The sequence below is a fragment of the Henckelia pumila genome, chromosome 1 (assembly GCF_033568475.1).
Source record: "Henckelia pumila isolate YLH828 chromosome 1, ASM3356847v2, whole genome shotgun sequence".
Taxonomy (NCBI): Eukaryota; Viridiplantae; Streptophyta; class Magnoliopsida; order Lamiales; family Gesneriaceae; genus Henckelia; species Henckelia pumila.
In genome coordinates, this window is record NC_133120.1 from 104852482 (window position 1) to 104877992 (window position 25511).

General features: G+C 34.6%; 2 protein-coding genes across 2 annotated transcripts; one reads left to right on the plus strand and one right to left on the minus strand.

Moving 5' to 3' along the window:
- On the minus strand, nt 1-7132 carry LOC140871381 (uncharacterized). Its single transcript, XM_073273872.1, has 9 exons — nt 7089-7132; nt 6935-6996; nt 6523-6567; nt 5740-6420; nt 5539-5628; nt 4488-5434; nt 1414-1512; nt 1093-1160; nt 1-250 (listed from the first exon to the last, which is right to left on the minus strand). Exons 1-9 carry the CDS (start codon nt 7130-7132, stop codon nt 1-3), a joined length of 2286 nt encoding a protein of 761 aa, XP_073129973.1.
- Nucleotides 7133-8898: 1766 nt separating this feature from the next.
- On the plus strand, nt 8899-18817 carry LOC140884688 (uncharacterized). Its single transcript, XM_073291521.1, has 12 exons — nt 8899-9154; nt 10455-10573; nt 10675-10781; nt 10991-11078; nt 12912-13947; nt 14114-14168; nt 14233-14314; nt 15271-15351; nt 16062-16166; nt 16262-16311; nt 16803-16923; nt 18538-18817. Exons 1-12 carry the CDS (start codon nt 8968-8970, stop codon nt 18616-18618), a joined length of 2112 nt encoding a protein of 703 aa, XP_073147622.1. The 5' UTR covers nt 8899-8967; the 3' UTR covers nt 18619-18817.
- Nucleotides 18818-25511: the final 6694 nt, after the last annotated feature.

Here is a 25511-nt window from a genome sequence, read left to right on the forward strand (position 1 = left end):
TTAAAAATCAATGGCTTCATTAAGACATTGGAAACTACTTTTATCACACTCCAGTAGCCCTCTAAGCTGTGCTGATTCTTTGAACGTAGAACAACGGCTTGCACCAACAGTCAATAAATTGTCATAAGAAGTAGGGCCTCGAACGTGAAGTAACAAAAGACGTAAGTAGTACCTTTCACCTTCAATTGGATTAGCAGCATTCACCCGGCCAATGGATTTCCCTTGCTTTCTTTTATTCCATGCTCGATTCCTACTATCCCACACAAAATAGCGAGAAAATTCAGAATACAAAAACTGTCTTGCTTCAATGTTTTGACAACATGTTAAAAAATATTATGTTAGTATTGTGTTACCCCGAGAAGATATTTCAACCCGAGCCCGTTTATAATGGGTCAACCCGATATGGCCCAACATGTCAAGGTCCAGCCCAGTTTGGGCTATGTTGGACTTTGATCAAGGCTGGTCATTATGGGCCGAACTAGACTGTTTCTAATGGGCCGCAAGTATTCTTTTCGAGTTCAAGTAGGACTCTGATATATATGAGATAAGCCTGGATATTTTCAAATATTCACGAGATAGAGATAAGCTTACAAAGGGACCAATGGATGAAGAGTCCTAGTCCAAGACATTTTATAATTCGACTAGGTAACTTACGATTTTTCCCCTATAAATACAGGTATTGTTATGGTTGTGATTATTCATTATTCATTATTACACTACTCATTATTATCATTACTCATTATTCATCACGCATTCACTCTCACTCTTATATTCACGCACCCATATCTCTCAGTTTTCGCATTAATCATACCCTCTGCCTTCAAGACACTGACTTAGGCATCGGAGGGGTCACGCCGAAAACACTTTCGGCGCCCCCCTGACCTAGTTGTTGCTCGTGCAGATATTATTGATGCCCGACCCGACCTGCTTCATAAATGAGTTGTATGATCTATTCTACCAGACCGAACCCGAGGTAAAAAATCGGTATCATAAATTGGCGCCGTCTATGGGAAACAAATTTTAAACCCATGATTTTTTCTACTTGGTTGAATTAAGAAAAGAAACTAAAAATCATAGGTGCACGGCCTGCACCTATCACTCCCAGCATCTTCCATCAAAGAACCAAAACGCTTTCCTTGGCCACATGTCGAATTTTTCCACTAAGAACATTTCGTCGAACTCATTCAGATTTTTTACAAACTGGCCCCAACAATACCGAACCTCCATTCATACGTACACTCAAGGATTATCCTTTATCCCATGGTAAAAATCTTTAGCAGAAAAAAAAAAAAAGAACAAAACATCTTGGTGGAATCCTCAGATCTGATCGTCATCTTTTTCTTTCACTACATGACCCATCTTTATGGCTACTTGTTCATCCTTTCCGTCAACGCCATCCGATTAACCAAAAACCTTTTGTGTTTCTTGAGTCACCATCTCTGCCTCATGCAATAGTGCCGGAAAATCAGTTGAAATCATGGGCTTGAACTCTCCATGAATGCAGATAGTGGTCTGAATATTTGTATGGGGATAATATGAATGTTAGTCAAATTGAAGGTTCCATCGCAAAATCAAAAGCCTCCACCAGGAATGAACTTGGTCTTACGACAATATCAGATGTGCCGCCATCTACCAGCCACTGTCGATGGAGCCAACCACCCACCAGAAACCACCACTTAGCAGCCGAAAAGCATGCATGAAGGAAGACAACAACAATTTACTCAGTGGCTATGACTTTCTCTCAAGCTTCGTCGATCGTTGACATCCCGCCTCTCATGAATTTGGTTTTCATTACTGCCTCTCAACTATAAAGATCCTTATTTTGAGTGCATGGTAAATTTCAGAACTTGAAGGGCCATGGAAGTCAAGGCCGCATCTTCTGAGATAGATAAGTCTCATTTATCCCTCGATTGCTTGAACGTTATAAGCTCCACATGCATAAGATTCTATCACTATTTTGGATAATTTTTCAATATATTTCTTCATGTTCATGATGAATTTAAAATTACTTGATATCAACTTTTTTACTTTTGTTCTCATCAACATGAGTGCAAGAATAAAAAATATGAAAAATATTCAACATATATGCATAGCTTCGAAGACCTTATATCTGCCTCCAGATTTTACTAAACTTTAGAGATTGAGATATTTGAATTCTAGCATGACATCTTAACTAAATTTGTTTTTTTTTTCCTCGAACTTGATTGCATATTATGTTAGGCTTCTTTAATTAGCTCTAGATTTTATCATTACTTGGATCTGGATATTTTCTCATAAAAATATTGTTGCCTCGTGCATTCAAGTTATGGTATATCATTATATATGTAAAATTTATTATGCTAGGGCCTTATGTTCGGTCACAGTATTCCAGACACCAAAAATAAAACCATTTTCATGGAGGACCATTATGTCACTCCTTTGAGAATGGAGATTAGCTTTTTAAGGCCAATAATAAATAGCTGACACCCTCATCCTCATGCCACAATCATTAATCTGTGTACAAGGAGTTCATGTGTAAACCATTCAAATTACGATCATGTTATTACTTTGGATTCATTCTCCTTGGTTTTTTGTTGGCTGCAGAAACATATTATATTTGACTACTTTCTTGGACTTAGTTTATGGAAAAAAAATTTTATCGAGTACCTTAGCTTGATATCCCATGACAACCTAGTCGAGTCTACTCGACCACTCGAAAAATAAAGATAAGTTTTATAATTATTTTTAGCAAACTATTCTTGTTGTGACAAATTTGAGATATCTCATAATAAATTTTTTATGCAAAGTTATACGTTTAATTAACCCAACATTATATTGCGCGTCTATTGCCTTGTATTTTTGTTTAGGCCCTTTTTACAGAAATCGACATGCAATCTCGCTATAAGGCCCAATTATATAACATCGGGCATGTCATCTCGCTATAAGGCCCAATTATATAACATCGGGCATGCCATCTCGCTATAAGGCCCAATTATATCACATCGGGCATGCCATCTCGCTATAAGGCCCAATTATATCACATCGGGCATGCCATCTCGCTATAAGGCCCAATTATATAACATCGGGCATGTCATCTCGCTATAAGGCACAATTATATCACATTGGGCATGCAATCTCGTTGTAAGGCCCAATCTATGGTTCAAAATTTTAAAAGCCCAGGCAGGTCTGGCATTCAAGGACCACATCAGTGGAACTAAAAGCCCAGACAGGTCTGGCATTCAAGGACCAAATCAGTGGAACTAAAAGCCCAGGCAGGTCTGGCATTCAAGGACCACATCAGTGGAACTCAAAAGCCCAGGCAGGTCTGGCACTCAAAGTCCACCTCAGTGGATCACGTCAGTGGTATTCAAAGTCCAGGTAGGTCTGGCACTCAGTTTCATTAGATTGTCGTCTATTGCTCTTTGTTCGAGCTCGGTTCTAATCAGACCTTCATCTAGACCGTTCGTCCAAAGGAAGCACATGTAGTTCGGGGTCAGTTCTACATTATTGGTCTAAATTCATTCTTCTTTTAGACCAGTTAGGGAGGTACTATTGTTACCCCGAGAAGATATTTTAACCCGAGCCCATTTATAATGGGTCAACCCGATATGGCCCAACATGTCAAGGTCTAGCCCAGTTTGGGCTATGTTGGACTTTGATCAAGGCTGGTCATTATGGGCCGAACTAGACTGTTTCTAATGGGCCGCAAGTATTCTTTTCGAGTTCAAGTAGGACTTTGATATATATGAGATAAACTTGGATCTTTTCAAATATTCACGAGATAGAGATAAGCTTACAAAGGGACCAATAGATGAAGAGTCCTAGTCCAAGACATTTTATAATTCGACAAGGTAACTTACTATTTTTCCCCTATAAATACAGGTATTGTTATGGTTGTGATTATTCATTATTCATTATTACCACTACTCATTATTATCATTACTCATTATTCATCATGCATTCACTCTCACTCTTATATTCACGCACCCATATCTCTCAGTTTTCGCATTAATCATACTCTCTGCCTTCAAGACACTGACTTAGGCATCGGAGGGATCACGCCGAAAACACTTTCGGCGCCCCCTTGACCTAGTTGTTGCTCGTGCAGATATTATTGATACCCGACCCGACCTGCTTCATAAAGGAGTTGGAGGATCCATTCTACCAGACCGAACCCGAGGTAAAAAATCGACATCATCACATTGTTTTCTCCACATGTTCCGAATCCAATATAGTCCTCAAGTTTTGATGTTTCGAGAATGTAATACATTGTTGGTTGGGTAGATGCAAAGGTAAATTAATAAATGGAGGAGAAATATCATTCAAATTGAATTCAAAAATCCTCCACATTGCCTCGGGAGCAGAAACCCAGCGAGCATCTTGAAAGGACTTTATTTCGTCGACAAACGTGCTTGAGAGCCAGAAGGAGAAACATGGATCTATATCTTGTCGTGCCCTTTATAGATGTATTTGTACAGGTATTTCACTGCTGTCAGTCCGGAGCAAACCTCAACATTGATATGACAATCATAACGATATAACAAGTAAGGGTTATAAGGGACAACCCACTGGGAGTTCAATGGACAACCCCGAACCTCTACGAAAAAGCCATTTTCTCTTCTTCGATATATTGGGTAACCATCATGCCCTTGTATTGTATGAGCCAAGTGCGGGTGAGGGTAGTGATGTTTGCATCGGCCATTAACCATGCAAGGGCAGCTTCTATTCAAACGACCACAGGGCCCATGCATCATATGGCGTGAAACCAAGTTAAATAGATGTGGGAATAAAACCTTATTAGGGAGTTCTGCAGAAACATATCTATCGTATACATCCGCTGAAGCAATCTTAAACTCGGAGTCCAGTATGAGAAGAAAATGACAGTGTGGTAGACCTCTTTTCTGGAACTCAATTACATAAACATATGCTATGACAGAGCCAAAAAAATTTTCCTTGATAATCTGATTTTTCAGATCAACCAACTTTGCACGAAATACACGTGAAACTAAATCAGGCCTGTCATGCGAGGTTTGACCAGGAAACAAATGATTCTTGATCTCAGGCCATTCGGGGTTGCAAGTCATTGTAATGAATAGATCTGGTTTTCCAAAATTTCTAACCAATGCCATTGCATCAAGATACCTCCGACGCATGTCCCTCGGCCCTCCGATAAAAGATGAAGGCAGAACCATACGATGGCCAACTTCTCCACCACGTGTTTCTCCACCGACTACACTATCAACAATGCCTTGATATAATTTTGATCTGATCTCTGCTTGATTTCGTCTGTAGTAATCAAGCCTAGTAGTTTCTAGCTTAATATACATGTCAACAACATACTGCTGCAATAACCGGCCACCATACAACAATAGTGAAGGTGCATTTTCTCGTATCTGGAGTCTATAACAATAATATTCCCGGCACGACACCATCCTATCATTTTTTCCCCGAACGACTGGAATAAAATTGAAAGAAAAACACAAACAAGATCAAACATTTTGCATGCAGGACACTGCAATATTGACAAAAGCAGACAAGTTAGATAAAATAAAATGTTACCATGACTTTCGCTTGCAACAATCTGATCGAAAGTAGAAACACCTTGAGATAGCAGAACATTTCGGGCAATAAACGAACTGCGTGAATCTCCTAAAAATTTCAAAATGTGTTGTTGCCAACCACAATCACCATAAGGGAAAAAAAGAGGATATTGTAGTGGATCATAACAACCAAAATAGTGTTTGATTTTATGGGTATCACCATGATTTCCTCGGACAATTATATCTCTATCGTAAGGGATATTAGTGTTATCGTTGCCCTCAACCCAGATCGCTGCAACTTGATCAGCTGAAGGGGAATTATAACACCATTGATCAACAAGAACGTTCTTTATTATATGCAACCGAACATCTCGGATAGAAGTGCAATCATTTATTCTCCGAAGTAGTTTCGCATAAGGATTATGTTTCATGATATCCATCAATAATATCATAGTGGCTTCATCAACAACTTCGGTATTCACTACAGACATTCTATTGCGCAATTCATTATCATTATCCCAAAAATAGAGCTGAAAATATTTTGGTTTCCCCTCTTCGGGAACCAGTGGAGGCAATGAATGAAAAACTTGCCCAGAAGCGCGGAACGTGTACACCCCACGATTAAGCGAAGCTAGACTTTTGTCTATCCGTATGCCAAAAGATGTAAATGAAAATATACTATTATACAAACGTATCTTGCGACGGAATGCAATAGCCATTGGAGAAGCAGGGTCAGCAAAAAGATTAATCAAAACCATTGGTGCAGTAGGTGGTGCAAGACGAATTTTTCCCCGGTCACAGAAAAACGTAGGGAGTTCATATGGAAATTTCAATGTTGCACAGAATTCACATGGTGAAACTGGATAGAGTGTATTAACATAATCTAATTGCGCTTCAGTGACTGAAATAGAACAAGATGATTGCATTGAACAAATGAGCATCAGAAACGAAAGCAGCAAGCTAAAATTAATTTGAGAAAACATAAGAGGAAAGAATTACTCACAAACACGTAAGCAAGCGACCCACAACAATGCATTAGGAACAACACCTGACACACGGCAATATGTTCAATGAGAGGGTACATACAAATTTTTTTTAATGCATAGAAAAATCAGTGAATGTTATTTAGATAACTTTTAGTCCATTTAAGTATTTCACAAATATATGGCCTAACTGATAAAAAGTAACATCATAACGATGATAGTATAAATATGTTCAATTTTTTTTAAAAAAAATACTAATACGTTAAACCATTTCCCCTAGAATAAATTTTGAATACAAGTTTTTTTTTTTAGTTGCGCTTGGTTGAATTTGTATTTAACTTCTAACTGGAACATATTTTAAATTAATAAACTAAAGGACTCGCAAAAAGAAAAACAAGATGCAGATAAGGGCAAAGGTAGAAGGTAACTCACCAACTGAGAGAGAGACGGGACGATCACGATGTGCAGCACCAGATCCAGCTGTAGCAGAATTGCTGCATGCATAAACACATTCCCATAATACCATATAATCGAAGACAACGGTAGAAAATGGAACTGGATGAAGCATAGAAGAAACAATTAATACCTCGCAGCTAACGATGAAATTGTAGACGGATGTTGACCAGGCATGACAAAGTGTTATTGATGAAAAAAAAATACTATACATCGACACGTGAAACACAATGACAACAGAGTCACAAGCAACAGCTGAATCCCAATTTTTCAGCAGTGTTCACATACCGAAGGATAGATAATTGCATAAGCTAGAGTTGTTACTTAATGTCTCGGGTGAGGATTCAACAAAAGGAGAATATGTAAGCAAGAAAACCCAACTGACCACCCACTAAGTAGCAATTACTCATGATGAATAATTAATATATCAATTCTGATATTTACATTTAAACATGATGAAGAGGAGAATAAATGTAAACCCACCACCTTCTACCAATCAAAACAAATCCACATATAATAATACAAATCATGCATATACATATGTAATGACATATGACCACGCAAAATTAATTTTAATACTTATTTTTTTTCCTTCAAAATACTACTAAAAACTCCATAAAAAGGGAAAATAAATTAATTATTATTAATAAAAAACAAAAATACTGATGTAACCATATACAAATAAGAACGCATAAGGGTAAACACCACGGCCTAACTAAGTCAACAGATGTCTCGGGTATCAATCGGTTTGAAACAATATGTGCCATAAATCAAAGTCAATGATTAAGGTCTCCATTTTAAGTTCCTCCCTTGGTGTGTGTTTTATAAGGTGTTTTTATATTTTTTAGACGTGATAAATTCATATTTTGCTACTTTAAAAACGTTCAAGGCTGCGGATTAGTGTTAAATTAGTTATGGTAAGTTTATTCCAATATAAATTTGCACAACACAAACGTCACTCAATTTAATTCGTTTCTCAATTCGGGCCAGATTTTCCAACTGTTTTTTACCGGGTTTAAATTTAAAAATTTGCACCGATGTTCGAACGTATCCTAAAATCAAGTTTCATGCTTAACAATACAAGTATATTTTTTACGGACTCTAACTCAAATAGATCGGCATAAGAAATAACCAACGTAAGCATTCGAACCACAATGAAATGAAAAGAAATATATTGTTCATTCAAAACCTTAATTAACAACCCAGGTGACAGCATGATGCCATAAGCAAAGCAAAAAAACAAAGGCATAAAAAGATTTACATTATATTGACGGGGAACAACATGCTTGCATAGACAAAAAAAAAACCAAGCCACATTATGTGGACTAAGTCGATGTGCAGACACACTAAGAGTACTGAATCTTCAGCTTCACAACACAATAACGATTCCCGAGCCCATTGGTTCTCGTACGCACAGAAGTATGAATCGTTCCATTGAAGGTGAATTGCTGGAGGAAATAGCAAAATTGATACGCATCTCTAGACCTGCACACGATAACAATATGCATGTAACAAATCGGCACGCAACTACAAGTGCGAAGGAAAAAAATACGAGACATATCGACGAGTGGGAAAAAATCATAAAGCAATTTACAGATAGTATGAAACAGAGGCACATTTAAATACAATGGTTGAGGTATGTGAATAGTCTATGATGAGCAAATGAGAGCAAATAAAATTAATGGGACTTAAAGACACAAATCAATAGGAAGGAAGAGCAGGAGAGAATGGGGAGGAAATGGAAAATCGTAACATTTAAAGCGGTAAGTAAATGAATTAGGATAGGCAGAAAACGGAAAAAAATGAGCTAAACACACAAATGCTTAACGAGGTCATAAAAGAAATTTCACAATGAAACCTTCATATTTATATATATAAAATATAATATATATATATATATTTATATATATATATATTAATGTATTATATTGTTATGGTTTTTCATCTCACCGTCTACTTTTTTGACTTCGGAGAAATCGATCAATCCAAAATCGGTAATTACTGGAAAATAAATGGATTCTTCTTCTCCTCCGCCTTCTTCGAGCTCCGCCTCGGCTCAGCCGCTGCCCGATGGCGAGGCGAAGATGGAAGAACGCGAAAAAGAGATGTTGCACCGAACAAAAGTCGTACAATTCTTAGGACGGACGGCTCCGATCATTCTCCAGAACGACAATGGCCCCTGCCCTCTCCTTGCTATATGTAATTTCATCCCTAGGGCTTTATGATAATTGTTTGTTTATGTATGTCTCTTCGTAATTTATAGCAGAATATCTGTGTTTTTTCAAAGTTTTAGGAAGAATTCGATCCTTTGTTTGCAAGAAGAAATGCTAGAAATCGGAAATTTAAAAATTTCTCGACTCCACTCTCCATTCGAGGGGATACTTGGGAATGTCTGTTGATTTTATAGGTGTGGGATGAATTGGCGACGTTTGGGCTAAACGTAAGAAATGGAAAATTGCTGCAAAAGAAGCTTGATAGCACCCCAGAACTCGATAGTTTTTTTTTTCCAGTTTGAGTATGACTAGTTGGGGTATTTTATTTTAACATACAATCTATTTGGACCATTTGTGGTTTTTGGGTTTTATATGTTATCTTGTGGCTCATCATATTTGATTGTCCATAGCGTCTTGGAATTGTCTTGACACTCTTCTGAGAATGAAGGAATTGCTCTCACGACTTAACAGGAAAGCGTTTATAAAATGGTGAATTATGGTTGTATGCATATCAAATTTTGGTTATTTCCAAGGAAAGACTTTGCATAGCTGCCGATTTATGAATAGTTGATTTACCAATTTCTGTTTGCATTACATTACTTGCAGTTTGAATCTCGAATTTATTTTGATTTGTACTTGCTATCAGTGACTCTTGTTTTACATATTCAAAGCATGTATGTCTGTCATTACAATCAATATTTGGCTAGTTGTGTGCTCCGATCAGGCATGTATTGCACTCTGGAAATTCAGTGAATTATTTTGACAATGAATTTCTCTCTGTAAAGTTTGGATTAAAGTTTAGTAATTTATCTGAAGTTGGAAATTAAGAAGAGGGTTGGATCTTGTGGAACTTCATTAGTCTTTGTTGCATTATTTCTTTCGTCAGAATATTTTTGGAAAAACTGTGTCTGGGCTTCCATTTGTTTATACCAACCTATCTGTTCAACTACTGATTACTTGGCACGTCATTAGTATTTTCTGTTTCTTCTTTGGTCCTTAAATATTGTTCAAAGATGGTGAATTCTTATTGCTAAAATGGATTATTGTGGTCTATTTTAGATTTGGTATGTTGGCATAGCATGTTTTCATGACTTTGGATCTGACCACATTTTTACCCATTGGATGATAATTGTTATCGTCATTTGATAGCTCAATTGTCTAATTTATGAATATACTGCGTAGATTTTACTGTTTGATTGTATGCAGTTATGTTCCTATGAAATAGCTGAATTTTGTTTTCGTTTGTAATGTATATCATATTAATTTGATGTTTCATGTTACGATAGGTAACGTTCTTTCGCTAAAGAACAGTCTGAATTTGAGTCCAGATATTCCTGAGGTTTCGCAGGAGAAATTGCTCTCACTTGTTGCTGAGCGGTTGATTGATTCAAACAGTAACATTGACGTAATTCCATTTGGTGTTTTATCATCTTATTCACTTATTAACAGTGACAAACTTTCTAAATTTGATTGTTTTGACTTTGCTAACTGTTTGGACTTTGGCAGAACAAAGATACTGGCTATGTTGAAAATCAACAGCAGAACATCGCTGATGCAATTGATCTACTTCCTAGACTGACAACTGGAATTGATGTGAATATAAAATTTAGGAGGTAGAATTCACTTATTATATTTTTATTATTCCTCAAAGATTACATTCCACTATTATATGCTGGAGTTTATGTTAGTGGTGGTCCTGGTGCACTCGCTTTGTATGCATAATAAGTAAAGAATATACTATCTATTATGATCTATTGTGATTTGAATGAGAGTATCCTTTGTTTTCATTGTAAATTTGATGGGAAAATGTTATATTTTTCAGAATTGATGATTTTGAGTTTACACGAGAGTGTGCAATATTTGATTTGTTGGATATTCCACTCTATCATGGATGGATAGTTGATCCACAGGTACGTATCTTGTGCCTCACCGCCCAACAGCAGTGGTATTTAACTTTTAGTTATTGAGTATTAAATACTACCACTGTTATTTTTTTGTTGAGTTTTATTTTTTATTCACTTTCAATTCCCAAGGCACTTTATGTTCTGTATCATTCGGTTAATAAGTGCTTTAATGGCAGTGGATATGATTTTGCAACTAGGGTTTTTAGTGATTACTTATATTTATTTGTTTTGTCTCTCTCATCTTTAAGGATGTATATATGTATGCATCTACATATTGATTAGTAACATTCTACGTATGTTTGCTTAGTTGTGTTGCTTGGAAGCAGCCTTCTCAATTTTTAGAGTCAATGATACTAGACTTGTTAAGAAAAATGATCGTGGCTATTAACAAAAGCATAGCTTCAGACTTGATTTTTAGCCTGTACTCAATCTTTGGATTTTTTGCCCTCTCCCATAACCTGTATCCTCACTGTACTCCATGGCCCTTTTCTCCACCCTGCACAACTTCTCTCATGACATGTTTTAATCCAAAAGCATGCAGTAAAATTAGTCTCAGAATAATGTGGTAAATGATCATTGGCATTGCTTGACAATGTTTTGAATGCAAACTATGCTTTGCATGAACTTCTGCTTTATGATCTTGGGTTTTGTATTGGGTGAATTCTCTCATTCCAAAGATGATAGATAGGGTGAAGATTCATTGTTTTAGTTTAAGACCACTCAGTCCAACTGACCAAAGTGTCAACCTACTTTGCGTAATTGCATCACAGAGATGCAATGTTGAGGGGTATTACAATTGGCAAAGGGAGACTTGGGACTTAGACATAAAAATTTAAGGTTATGTGAATCAATAGTTTTCATTATTTGTCTAAAAGCTAAATGCTGCCAAAAATAATGGATATTTTCGAATGCCATGCTATTTCATTATGTTGCATGATTGATTTGGCTTATGTTCCATCCCAGAAGTTTACGATGTAACGGTATGAGATTAAAATGTTTGAAGTGTTATATCTGAATGTAGTCTAAATTAACTTGAGTGAATGATCATAGCTCAGAATGTCCAAACTCGGAAAACTTGATTTTCTGCCAGGTCTGTTGAATGGTAAAACAAGTGATATGCAACGAAGTTTCCCCCCATTCATAGACCTCAAAAAACAATGATGTCATACCAGGGGATATTGCAATCTGAAAATAAATTCGTGAAACAAAGAAAGAATGTGGTCGAGTTGTTCGACCCTCCGTGTTTTATAGTATTTCTTGTAATTTATTTTTCTTGCCAAACTAATTAGTTTATTCAAACATTCTTTCCTTGTAAAGTGATCGGCCAAGAAAAGCATGTATTTTGCACTAAAAGTCAACCTTCTCAACAAGACTAGAATGTTAGGTGGTTTGAAAAAGTGACTGAAATATTTGATTTCTGGTTCACATGAATACGCTGTTCTTTGCGATCATTTTTCTTTTGGATGTCAATTATTTATTGGATGCCAAACTTTTATTCATTGGTGAATGATAGAGTACAGGTGAATCTGATTATTGATTCAAGGTCTTCAGACATAACTCAGTTTCCGAGAGAAAATGTTTTGATGATATTTTCATTAGAAATAAGGTGGAGTGCAAAAGTAGTGAGAGGTTTAGTTCGTTGGCTTTGGTAGATTTTTGGGTCAAAATGATTTTAGTCAGGCGCTGAAACTTATTAATCTCTCCTGGTACGTTGTAATGACATCTGACTGTGATTCTTATTTGACTTTTAAGCTTTAGCTATCGCTGATTTTCTTCTTCAAAATCTCAGGCATTAGTTCTTATATTTTAATGATGGTTTCTTTTGTTGATGTATTTTAGGACCATGAAACTGCTGATGCTATCGGTTCAAAATCATATAACTCTCTCATGGGGGAGCTTGTTTCATTGGACACACAAACTTTGGAGATGAGTGATGATAAAAAGAGTCAAGAAGGCGATAGTGTTGATTTTGCGGCTGCAACGACTGCAACTCTTGGAGTGCCTTCACCGTGTCTTTCTCGAGGCCAATCCTTTGATGATTCTCCTCACAGAGCAAAAAAAGGTGACATTGAGGAAGAAGCAGAGCTCCTTAGAGTCCTAAGGTTGTCAGAGGGTGAAACTTCACATCCCCCAGTTGGTGGTGTTGCTGCTGATGTAAATTTCCATGATATTGCACAAATCAATAAAACCGAACCGACAACACATTTAGAAACATCGGAAAAAAATTTCACTGATGGACCTGTAAAGACAGGGACATTAATGTCAGATAATATCAGCATTCTGAGCAATGACACTGTAGATCTAAAATGCCCTGAAGTACTTTCACCAGAAGCTGATTGTTCAATCTCAAATGCTTATCCACAAAAATTCTGTACCCAACCTACTCATGACGAATCTCCTAGACATCATAAAAATGTGGCTGAAAACACTGGTTCTGGAGCTGAGAATGAAAAAGTTCATTCTGTTTCATTTAGACAAGATCCTCCATCTGTGTCCGATAGCTTTTGGGATAAATCCAGAAGTGAGCATGCTCAGAGTGACTTCACTTCCGCCACTGACTCAGAGGAACCGAGAGACAATCAGAATGGAATTAAAACGGGAGATTCTGCTAGCATGTTGACTACCACCATTGCTATGGATTCGTCCAGTGGCCAAGTGCATACCAGTGCTGAGCCTGAAATATTCATTCCAAGTGTCGATGCTGGTGAACCCATTTACGAAGGTGAAGAATGCATAGTGAAGCCAGAAGTTGCTGTAGTTTATGGAAATAGAGAGCCTGTTTATGAAGGTGAAGTGGTGCTTGCAGAGCAATTGGATAGAGATTGTGTGGATGACAATGACCTTAATAGCAAAGACAGAATATCCATAAGACAAGGTGAAACTGCCACAAATGAATGAAAACATCGATTAATTAGTGTTTTACCTAGTTTATGGATAGCAGAGGAGAAAGTAACACTGTCATTCTTGTTTAATTATTTTAATTCTTAAAGATGTAGGAAATTTTTATTAATGCATCTTGTCGATTTGGATTGATTCATTAGGGGAACTGATCCAGAACTTTATGAAGAACAGCGCTAGCCAGTTGACTATATTTGGGTATGTTTGTTTGTTGTATTGCCCCATGGTTGATTAGTTTCTAACTTTTTGACGTCTTTTGCAGCCTATTTTGCTTACAAGACAAAGTGAAGGAACGTGAGCTTTGCGTGTTTTTCAGAAATAATCATTTCAACACTATGTTTAAGGTTAGTATGCAGCAATTGGCAATGTTATAGTTATCTGTTTCTACTAGCAACTGTTTTCCTGATCCCCAAATAATCCATCACTTGTTTTACTAAGTTTATAACGTGTAGTAGCAACTATTTTTGATTGATTGAGATATTTACCATATTGGTTTGACAGTGTGGAATGTGCTCACTTTTTTGGGGTTTATGTATTGGTTTTGATAATGATAAAATTACCCTTTTTTCCATCATGGCATGCCTACATCACTAGGTCCAGGGTGTTTACAAGGGACGAAAGATTACTGATTACTGAATGGATCCAAAATGTACTTTGCCCCATCTTAGACTTTAAAAAAAATATAGAAGTGTGGCTGCATATTTAAAGAAGTCAAGTTGCCATTTATATCATTTTGACTTTTACTGTTGATGCATGTTGATTGTTCAAGTTCTTTGAAAAAATCAGAATCGTTCTCTCCCAAGTCTAAATGGACTAGAAATGTCTGCTACGTGAGAAAATATTAACACGGCTCATTGTTCATAGTTTTTCATATTTATGGCTTGAAACACGAGTCTTCTCTTTTAAGTCAAATTGTTACACCATGATGGAACCATTATTTTATGTTTAAGACTACGATTCGTTTGTTCATGACCAAAAAAAAAAGAAGTTCGTACAAGACCTGCTAATTATTTGTTATTCTACATATATTAGAGTTTTTTTGTACAAATTCAATTATATTGTCATATGACTCATATCGCACGTGTTATTGACGCTGAAGTTTCTCAATTAAACTAAAAACCGGCATCATTTGAAATGTGATGGGGTTGTAATCTAAACTTATATGGAACTTTTTAATAGGAATCTTCTGCTACACTTTTTTCCTCTCTATTTTTATTATAATAATAATAATATTACAGCATGAACTCTGTCTTGTTTATTGATACAAGTTGTTTGTTTTGTACTTTATGACTTTGCTCAGTATGAAGGCGAATTGTATATTTTAGCGACAGACCAAGGTTATATAAATCAGCCAGATTTGGTGTGGGAGAAGCTGAATGAGGTGAGCTGATAGCATGGAAAGTATTCATTCTGTTTTTATATTGGTGATTTTTAACAGGAGTAACATTGTTACAAAGATGACAAAATTACAGAAGGTTTACCATGTTGTGTTTCGGAGTTCTCCACACTATTTGTTTCATATTTAAGCTACCATTATATTGTCATGCATAACACCTCCCACTTGGTTGAAGTCATGAGGCACTTCTCTGACATTTTTAGCCGATGAACATCGACAAAATCATCAATCTTCGCCATTCAGATTGTTTAAATTTCTTTACCGAAACATTTAAACTGTATTAGGCACCTTTACGATACATCTAAATAAAGTTTTAAAAAAAGCCAAACAACTATAAGTTGTCCATAGATGAAAACTCCTAAGATTCTGAATGTAGAGACACTCCCATATATGACATTCCTCGAAACTCGGCATAGCAAAAATCCAGCGCGAACTAACAGGTTACTAACTCTTTCAACACAAATTCATGTAGGGACTTTTATGGTGTCAATGTGTCATATATGCTTCGAATGGACATATTTTCTTTGTTTCCTACTTTCCTTATCTAAACCTTGTTACACATGTAGATATTATTATGCTTTGCTTGTTGGGCCGTGTTCCTTAGTGTTTGAAGAACTGGATTAGACATGAACTTCTCTTTTCGACTTGGTATTGCACCCATGCTGCACATCTCGTAACTTGATTGCCATGATTAGGTGAATGGTGATACGGTTTTTATGACGGGGAACTTTAAGGTATTCAAGATGGATGACAATTCCAACAGCACATGGGATGAACAGAATGCCATGTCTACTACTGCAGTACGGAACTTTTTCAACAATCTCTGTATTTCTTTTCTTTTCTTTTCCTTTCTATTCTTTTCTTTGGGTATCAATTCTGAGCTTTTGGTTTCCAGGACTATCTGGCTAGCATTGACAGCACCCCTCAAGAACATTCAATTTTCAAGTATGACTCTTAACTTATATGCGACCTGTTGTCCTAAATTATCTGGTTTTGTGATGAAAATTGAGAAGTCATTTTCGACTGTGACCTTGTATTTCATCCCAAGTTTGATACGTCAAATTGGGGCTTATGTTAACAATGTTTAGTTAAACATTTACTTCCATTAAGATTTGTCATGATAGTGTGTATCGCTGTTTGCGGTATCTTTTCCTGGAAAAATTTTTAGATTTCCCTTTGTTTGTTGATGAAACATTTCATATTTATTGCCTATCTTGTTATTCTGTAATCTATATTTTATTATTCTTTTGTGGATATGAAGTAGTTCATCAGGTTCTTGTGCATCTGTAATGCATTTTTATATTCTGGGGGCATCTTTTATTCACCACAGCACCTTTTCAGCTGTTGTCATTTTCCAAATTTCAATTTCTGACCACGGGAAACCTCTTGTCATGGGAATTATTTTAAGTAAATAACTTGGATGCTGTTTTTGGCAGTTCTGATTTGCAGTTGGCAATAGCTCTCCAGCAACAAGAATTTGAGCAACAACAGCAACCACCGCGAAGTTCGCAGCAATCAGCTGTAAGTGGGGGTTCAAGGATGGTCACTGGTCCACAGGTAGTTTTATGTTTTTCCCTTGTACACATGCTTGTGTATCTGGTGTAATTCATTGTGTTGCCATTAATGAATGTGCATGTCCTGTATATTTTCTTCCAAGTTTTAACTGGTTTCACAATTTATGTTAAAAAAACACCAGTTGTGGTAGGATAACTCAGTGCACAAGTCTCTGGCAACTATTGCCATTTTGCGGTTGCTGGGCCTTTTACACTAAATGTATTGTAATGAATCATTGAGTAATGTTTATAGTTTATCATGGTAACAAGTGTTAGCTAAATATCTTAATGTTATAAAGTCATACCGTAAGGACCAATTTCATGGGCCTTGACCTGCTTAAGCCTGTGTAACTTGTACAAGCTTACTTTTTCTTGGTTTATCAAGTTAAAAAATGTTGGTTAATGCTCTTAATATAGTGAAGTTATATCTCATCGGCCAAAGTCACTCTCCCGGACTTGGTTAGCCACTGATTATTTGTACGGGCTAACCATGCTTTCTAAAGTTATCATCCCGTTTGGCCCTCAACCAATATGAGATGGATAGTTTTAGACTCTCTCTGCCCCAGAAACACTTATGTTAAAATTGTGTCCAAACCTTGGCCGTGACTATGTGGATAGCACCTGGAGAGGTGTTTGATTTGTATGGACCTGTTAACTTCGGTGCCTGTCAACATTTTTTGTTCTAGGAAGTGCTTGAGAACTTGCTGAAAGTGTGTACTAACTAAAGCCTTGTAGACCAGTCGCTGTTCTAGGAAGTGCTTGAGAACTTGCTGAAAGTGTACTAACTAAAGCCTTGTAGACCAGTCGCTCTTCCCCCTTACAAGCAATTGGGGATGAGTTTTATGCATCTAGACTCTAATAGTTCGCAAATTTAAGTAAGAAATTCTTAGTCAGATATCGAGAATGTACTCAATCTCGTTCATATGTCTAGTTAGAGACTTCAAATTAAAAATTTCTTAATGTCAAGAAAAGTGGGTGTGAAAGTGGTCAATTGATTTTCCGGTAGGACGACTCAAGGTTTTTGTCAATCTCTAAGCAAGAAATTGTGAGCTTAAAAAAACCACATGGTATAGAGCTTTCTATGCTTCTAGAAAACCCTAAGAAAATGGTTTTCAATTATTACAACAGAAATCGAAATTTCTTCAACTACGTTTTTGGGAAAGAAAACTTGATAATATATGTTTGCGGAGCGCTTTATGGAGCTTTGTGAACTTGCACAAAGTACATGAAAACACTGTTGAATTTTCCTTCTAGTGCCTCCTATAGTTGTAGTCCTGAACAGGTTCTGATCCCTTTATTGGAATATTTAACTGGAACAATAGCAAAAGAAATGAGCTGGTGTTCATAGACTCTTGTTTAGCATTCGCGCAATTATTTTTCGTTCTTTGTTTTACTCTCTTGGGCTTTGTGTCACCAGAACGTTACTTTGTTGTGTACTTCTCTGTTGGATGCGAACTATTGCAGCTACATTTGAAAGTATAAAGTGTGCAGTCTGTACACATATTTATGAAGAAGAAACCTCACTGGAAGCACATTACACTGTTCTATTCGATCCAATAGAAAAATTCTGATCTTTATCAGCGTGTGCTCATTTGCTCTGAACTTGACAAATTTTCAGGTACCACGAAGTAGTGGGAAGTATTCCACCTCTTCCTCGAAGCAGGAATCAAAATCAAAAGACAAATGCATTGTCATGTGATTACTTTTTCTGCACAAGAAACTTCTGTGAATGCTGTTATCGTTTCTTGATCCCATAGCAATGTAAACCAAGCTTAACGTCATCATGACGTTTTTTCATGTAGATAGAAATCACATTTTTCAGCCACATAAATTTGCTTTTGTATCTCACAGCTGTAAATTGTTCATTCTAGTCGTAATAATTGAGATGTTAATGGCTTCCTCTCGATTTTGATTTCTGGTCATGCTCAGGTAGATGCTAAGAAAGTATGCTCTGTTATTTCATGACTGCATTTATAGCTTCATAACACTGTTCATATGTGTATAAATGTGAATGGCTTTTCAAGTGGAGGTACGGTGCTGCGGTATTGGATAGTGTTGATTTCGAAAATCGTTTACGCGGTTTATTTATTTCCAAGCCGAAAAACGGAGATTAGATTAGAGTTTGATTAGAAATGAATGACGTACTTTTTGTTCAAGACAACCTTCTTGGCCTAACCATACCGGTTCGCGTTCAGTCCTGTTATCTCGTCCCGCGTCCATTTGGGCACTTGGGCAACGTCTTAATCATATTAGGTTCCTATGTATGTGATCCGAGCGAACTCGCACAATCACACACCATTTCATTCAAAGGTAGTGTGTATCTTACCATTATCTCATCATATTTCATTAACTATCTCATCCACAAGTCAAGCGTGTAAAGACCCGAATATCTATTAGATATTTATGCCAGCAAACAAGTAAATCTGATTATTGGGTTTCGATCAAACTTTGGAAATAGCGAGTTTGGAAAATGTTGAAAGACAAGAAAGATGTACGTGTTCTGTCCATGCATGCAAAATCCTACTAGCATTTTTCGACTTTTCAGCTTTCTATTATATATATCAGGCTGTAAACGTAGAGTGTTAGAAATAGAAAATGTTAGAAAAAATTCAATGCGTGAAAACAACCCTTTGTATGTATTAATATACTGCTTTGTCAATTTAAAGACTTTTCGTAGAATATGGTTAGGATTTAATGAAATTTGGGTCCACTCTCCACTTCTCTTCAACCTTCCAAACGTGAGGGTGACCATCATTTCGCTGCCCAACCACCATTACCATTCCACACAAGATAAATAAATTAATCGTGCATGTTACCAACATATTACTCCATGCCGCAAAAATATTATAAGACTCGGAAAAAAAAAATAGAATGGTGTAAAATTAATGTCATTTCAGGCAATTCATCACCTGTTAAGTGATTCTCGTAGTGATTTTTAAGCGAAAATAAGATATTAAACACAATTTGGTTCGTATGATGGGATTGCGAAGGGTCAATATATATATGAATAACATAATGTTATATCTAATCATGGCTAGAATTTGAGTAAACATCGAATAAAATAAGGAAATGCGATCATTTAATTGTTTTGTTTTTCGTAGTAAACGTCTTTTTAAAAATCGATTGAGTCAATAAGATAGATGCATAATATAAAGATAATAAATCAATATATTTGGATAAAATAATTATGCATAATATAACACCAATCTTTTATAAAATTTGAGTCAAATATTGAATAAAACAAAAATAAATAATCAATCAATGTTTCATACATCATACCAAATGGTGAAAAGATGAGATATCCATGTTTTATTAAATCTCAGGTAATTCGGAATTATATTACATAATTCTTATGAAAATCCATGTACAACTGAAACGTCATTTTTTGGGATGAGGGTAATTGGCTTAAAGCGACAAGATGAGGCAACTATATATTTTATCAAATAAAAAAAAATTACATATTCTTAACTCTTACGCGTATTGTCTTCGAATTGAAGTTAATTGTTACTTAAAATAGAAATTTTTGAGTTATTGTTGGTTAAAATTCTTGAGACTATCGCAACAAGTTTAAATTCATTTGGACACGACATAAATTACATGGACAAATAAAAAAATTTGTTTTTATAAATGAAAAACGGGGGAAAAATCTATCTTAACTAAGAAGTTTGAAGGTTGAATTTTAAAAATAAGATTATATTATTTTATTTTATTTTAAAGATTCACCACTTGTGGTTTCTTAACTCTAATCGACTTTTCTCGACAAAAAAAAAAAACAAAAAACAAAAAGAAACTCTAATCCACCTCTTGAGTGCACGCATTGACCATTAGGTAATGATTCTGGTGGCCCTAATTTATTCACTCGCAACATATTATTTATTTTGATAAGCGATCGACCCCCAATAATGTGGCAATGATTATTTATTCATTTTTATAATAATAATTAGTATATATATATAATAATAATATATATATTTTTAATAATATATAGTGGAGAGGGGAAAAAATAATAACAACGATCATAGACTAAGATTCTATGATCGAAACAAGCACGTCTCGAGTTTATGTTCAAATTCCGTTGATTGTGTGGACAAATTTCACTTTTTAGTGTTGCAATATGATGTAATTTTGATATTCATACTAAAAAAAAGATTCTAGTGGAAATTGAAATTCCTTTTTAGTAGATTTCTTTCGCCTATTTTTTGCCCCATCTGCCATAATTTTGGATTACTTTCGCCTATTTTTTGTCCCATCTGCCATAATTTTTTTTATCTTTATTTGAAAAAAATAACAAGCCATTTGAATTAAAGAAAAGGAATAGAAAAATCAAAATTTTGGATTTTATTTTGAGGGAAAAAATTGGATTTTATGCATGGGCAAATTTTGGTTACAACGAACGAATAGTTTGTGCTTACGATCAAGAATTGGAGGAAAGCTAAGGCCTAAGTACTCGATACAAACTAGAATTGCATAGTTGATCCTTAAACTTTGAAGTTTTTGTTTCTTTGTATCAATTTCCAATGCTGCATTTTATCATTATTATAATATTAATATATCGGCCGGGTATTAGTCTCTTGACAAAGTATCGTCTACCCTGAAGTGTGATTCAATGGTCCATAATTATTTTATATATCGCTTCTATATATTTTTCGATAGACCTTATATATAAAAATGATTTTGAATCATTGAATACATTATCGGGATAATTACTAACTTTATAGGATCATCGAATAATACCGGACTTACGGGTATGGATACAAAGCTATTCCGCCCCGGTGTTCTTGGCCCGGCCATATGCCTGTGCACGAGTGAACATTAATGATATTTTTGAGTAATTTAATTCTTAGATGATATCAATTATTGGGCTTAATTAATGTGTTGATATTTAAGTTTTAAGCTGTTATATTTAAATAGATAAGATTAGATTTCGAGTTTAACTTCCACATGTACAGATGAAGTCAAAGATAACTTGTATATGTGGGCAAGCAAGAAAGTACTTTAACAAAATCAAATTATATAATTGCCAATTTTTTCATTGCAATCTTTATTTTTTGTTGAATCTTCGATATTGGATTTTTATCAAGAAATGAAAGATTGATAAGTGCATTTATTTTCTTTCATTTAAATTAAAAATTTTAATTAAAAAGTTATCCATGAAATTCTAATTCTTATGTTTTACATTTAATTAATTAATAATAATAATAATAATAATAATAATAATAATAATAATAACATATTTGGTAGGGAGTCATATTTGACAAGTTAGGCCAAGACTAAAAAGCAAAGTAAAAGAGCGACACCTCAACCACTTTCGGCCGACTTTCTTAAATACGATAAACAAAGAAATGGGAATTTGTACCAACTATTCATGATTTTACCATTGGTTTATTTAAGGATAAATTATAAATTCATATCCAAACCTATTTTCATTTTACATTTTAATACCTAATTCATTAAAACTTATTTTCCTAATTCATTAAAACTTATTTTCTATTTCCTGGAGAGATAAAATTTTGTCTAAAAATATCAATTCTACCCTTATCTGTTAAAAATCCTAATAAATCACTAAAAAAAAAGGTGAGAGAATGGATACTAAAAACAAAACAAATCCAAATAGTATTTATATAAAAATTAAAATTAAAATCAAAGAACATAAACCATATCATATACATGTTTATATTGATACAGGAGCAAGTATGTGTCTAGCAAGTAAACACATACTCCCAACTCATTATTGGAAGAAATACGACAAAGAATTAAAAGTTCGAATAGGAGATGGATCAATAATCATGCTTAATACAGTAGCAAAAAAATTAAAAATAGAAATAGAAGAAATAAAGTTTGTAATACCCATTATATATCAAATAGAATCAGGAATTGACATTATAATAGGAAATAACTTTTTAAGAGAATATCTTTCCTTTACACAATTTGAAGATCACATAACTTTAAACAAAGGATCATCAATGATTTACATTTCCAAAATACGAACAGCATTTCGCGTAGAAAATGAAGGATTTACAAAAAAATTTCATAAACGAAATACAAATCCAATAGAACTAAAAATAGAAAATATTTTAACGATTAATCCTGAAAAAGAAATCATGAGGAAATTTCATGATATTTGTTCTGAAAATCCTCAGGACAAAATTAAGAAACGAAAACAATTCATTGCTTCAATAAAACTCAAAGACCCTAATATCACAATCCGTGAAGCACCAAGAAGATGTAACATGGATGATGTAAAAATATTTGAAAAAGAAGTTCAAGAATTATTAAAACTTAAGATAATCATCCCTAGTAAGAGTCCACACTCTTCACCAGCCTTTTATGTCAGTAAGAAAGATACTGATAAGAAAAGAATGGTAATTGATTATCAAAAAATGAATAAAGCAACAATTATGGATAGATATTATATCCCAAATAAGAATGATTTACTATCTTATATAGGAGAAATGAAATATTTTTCCAGTTTAGATTGTAAATTAGGATTCTGGCAAATTCAACTAGAACCACAAACACAATTACTTACAACATTCAGTTGTCCAAAAGGACAGTATCAATGGACTGTATTACCTTTCGGACTTAAACAAGCACCAGGTATCTTTCAAAGATATATGGATGAATCTTTTAAATCATATATAGATTTTTGTTGTGTTTATATAGATGACATATTAATTTATTCAAAAACACTAGATCAACATTATAAATACATCATGACAGTATTAGATATTTGTCATAAAGAAGGAATTATACTTTCTGAAAAGAAAGCACAATTGTTTAAAACAAAAATAAATTATTTAGGATTACAAATAGAAGATGAAAAACATTGTTTACAACAGCATATACTTAAGAAAATTCACGATTTTCCTAGTGAAATCAAGGATAAAGATCAATTAAGAAGATTTTTAGGATTATTAACTTATTCTGGAAATTACATTAAGAAACTTGCAGAAATCAGAAAACCTCTTCAGGTAAAACTTAAACAAGACTACAAGTGGAAATAGTCTAAAGAAGATACTAATTATATAGACACTATTAAAAATAAAATAATTAGTAATCTTCATGAGTTATATTTTTCTTCCAATAAAAATATAATAATAATTGAAACAGACGCTTCAGATGAATATTGGGGAGCATGTTTAAAAGCTTATACTGGAGAAAGAAATTTAGAAGAACTTACTAAAACAGCTACTATAAATTATGAAGAATTATGCAATTATACATCAGGAACTTTTCAAGGTGCACAATTAAATTATCATTCAATTGAAAAAGAATTATTAGCTTTAATATTCACAATTAGGACTTATAAAATTTATCTTATTCCTAAACCATTTTTAGTAAGAACAGATAATATGAATTTAACATATTTCAAGACAAGGAAAATATCAAGAAATGCAGGGAGAAATGCAGCAAGGCTAATTAGATGGCAATTGGAATTGAACCATTATCAGTTCGAGGTCCAACATGTCAAAGGAACGGATAATTTATTACCCGACGCATTAACCAGAGAACTTCATCCAAATTATACTATCCGTAGTAACGGAATAACAAAAGAGATCCTAAGTGATCCAGAAAATGACCACGAGTCATCCGAACATGCCTTAGAAAGCATGGAAAATATAAATTGATGAAATGAGATTTATATTCAGAGACATAAATTATTTTATAAATTTCAGTCATCCGAACATGCCTCAGAAAGCATGGGGAATATAAATTGATGAAAATCATATTTATATTCAGAAACATGAATTACTCTATGAGTAAAGACAATCAATCTCATTTATGAAGATTGATTCAATTCTTGCAAAAGAATTTCATAAATGCAATGATACGCATAATAAAACTATCCGAGTTACTCACGAAAAAGAGTTAAATTTCTAACAATTTATATATATATATATATATATATATATATATATATATATATATATATATATATATATATATATGTGTGTGTTTTATTGTGCAGGATGGAGCAATTAAATCAATTAGAAGAACAATTGATTGACATAGATGAAGAAATTCAGATTCTTCAACAAAGAAAAAAGAATATAAAAGGAAAAATTCAGAGGATTAAAGAAAAGATGACAACATCATCATCATCATCCTCACCAAAAACTCCAATCAAATTAGCAACTCCATTTAACAAAATAATGTAGATGAATAAAAACAGTCAGTGGTCACAGCCAACACTGATAGCCAAGAAAAAGAAAAGAAGAAAGAACCGGTGGTCACAGCCAATACCGAGAAAAATGAAAAAAAAAAAAAAAAAGGACGTTTAAAAGCGCCCTTGAAGCAAGAGAAAGAAAGATGGTCAATCTGCGACCACAAAAATCAATTTTTGAAAAAACAAATTTTCCAGAAAAACTCAAGACTGAATTATTTGAAACACTAAACTATTTGAGAATAGCCAAACCATCTGCAGAATCTTGGCTACAAACTTGTGACACACGGAGCATATCAAGAGCAAGAACACTGCAAGGTGCTCCAGCGCATGAAGTCGCAAGATTCTTTTCAAATGGATTATTAAGTGGATTGGAAGTCAGTCCCAACAATCAAGAAATATAACTATTTTCATATCAGTTGAGAAAT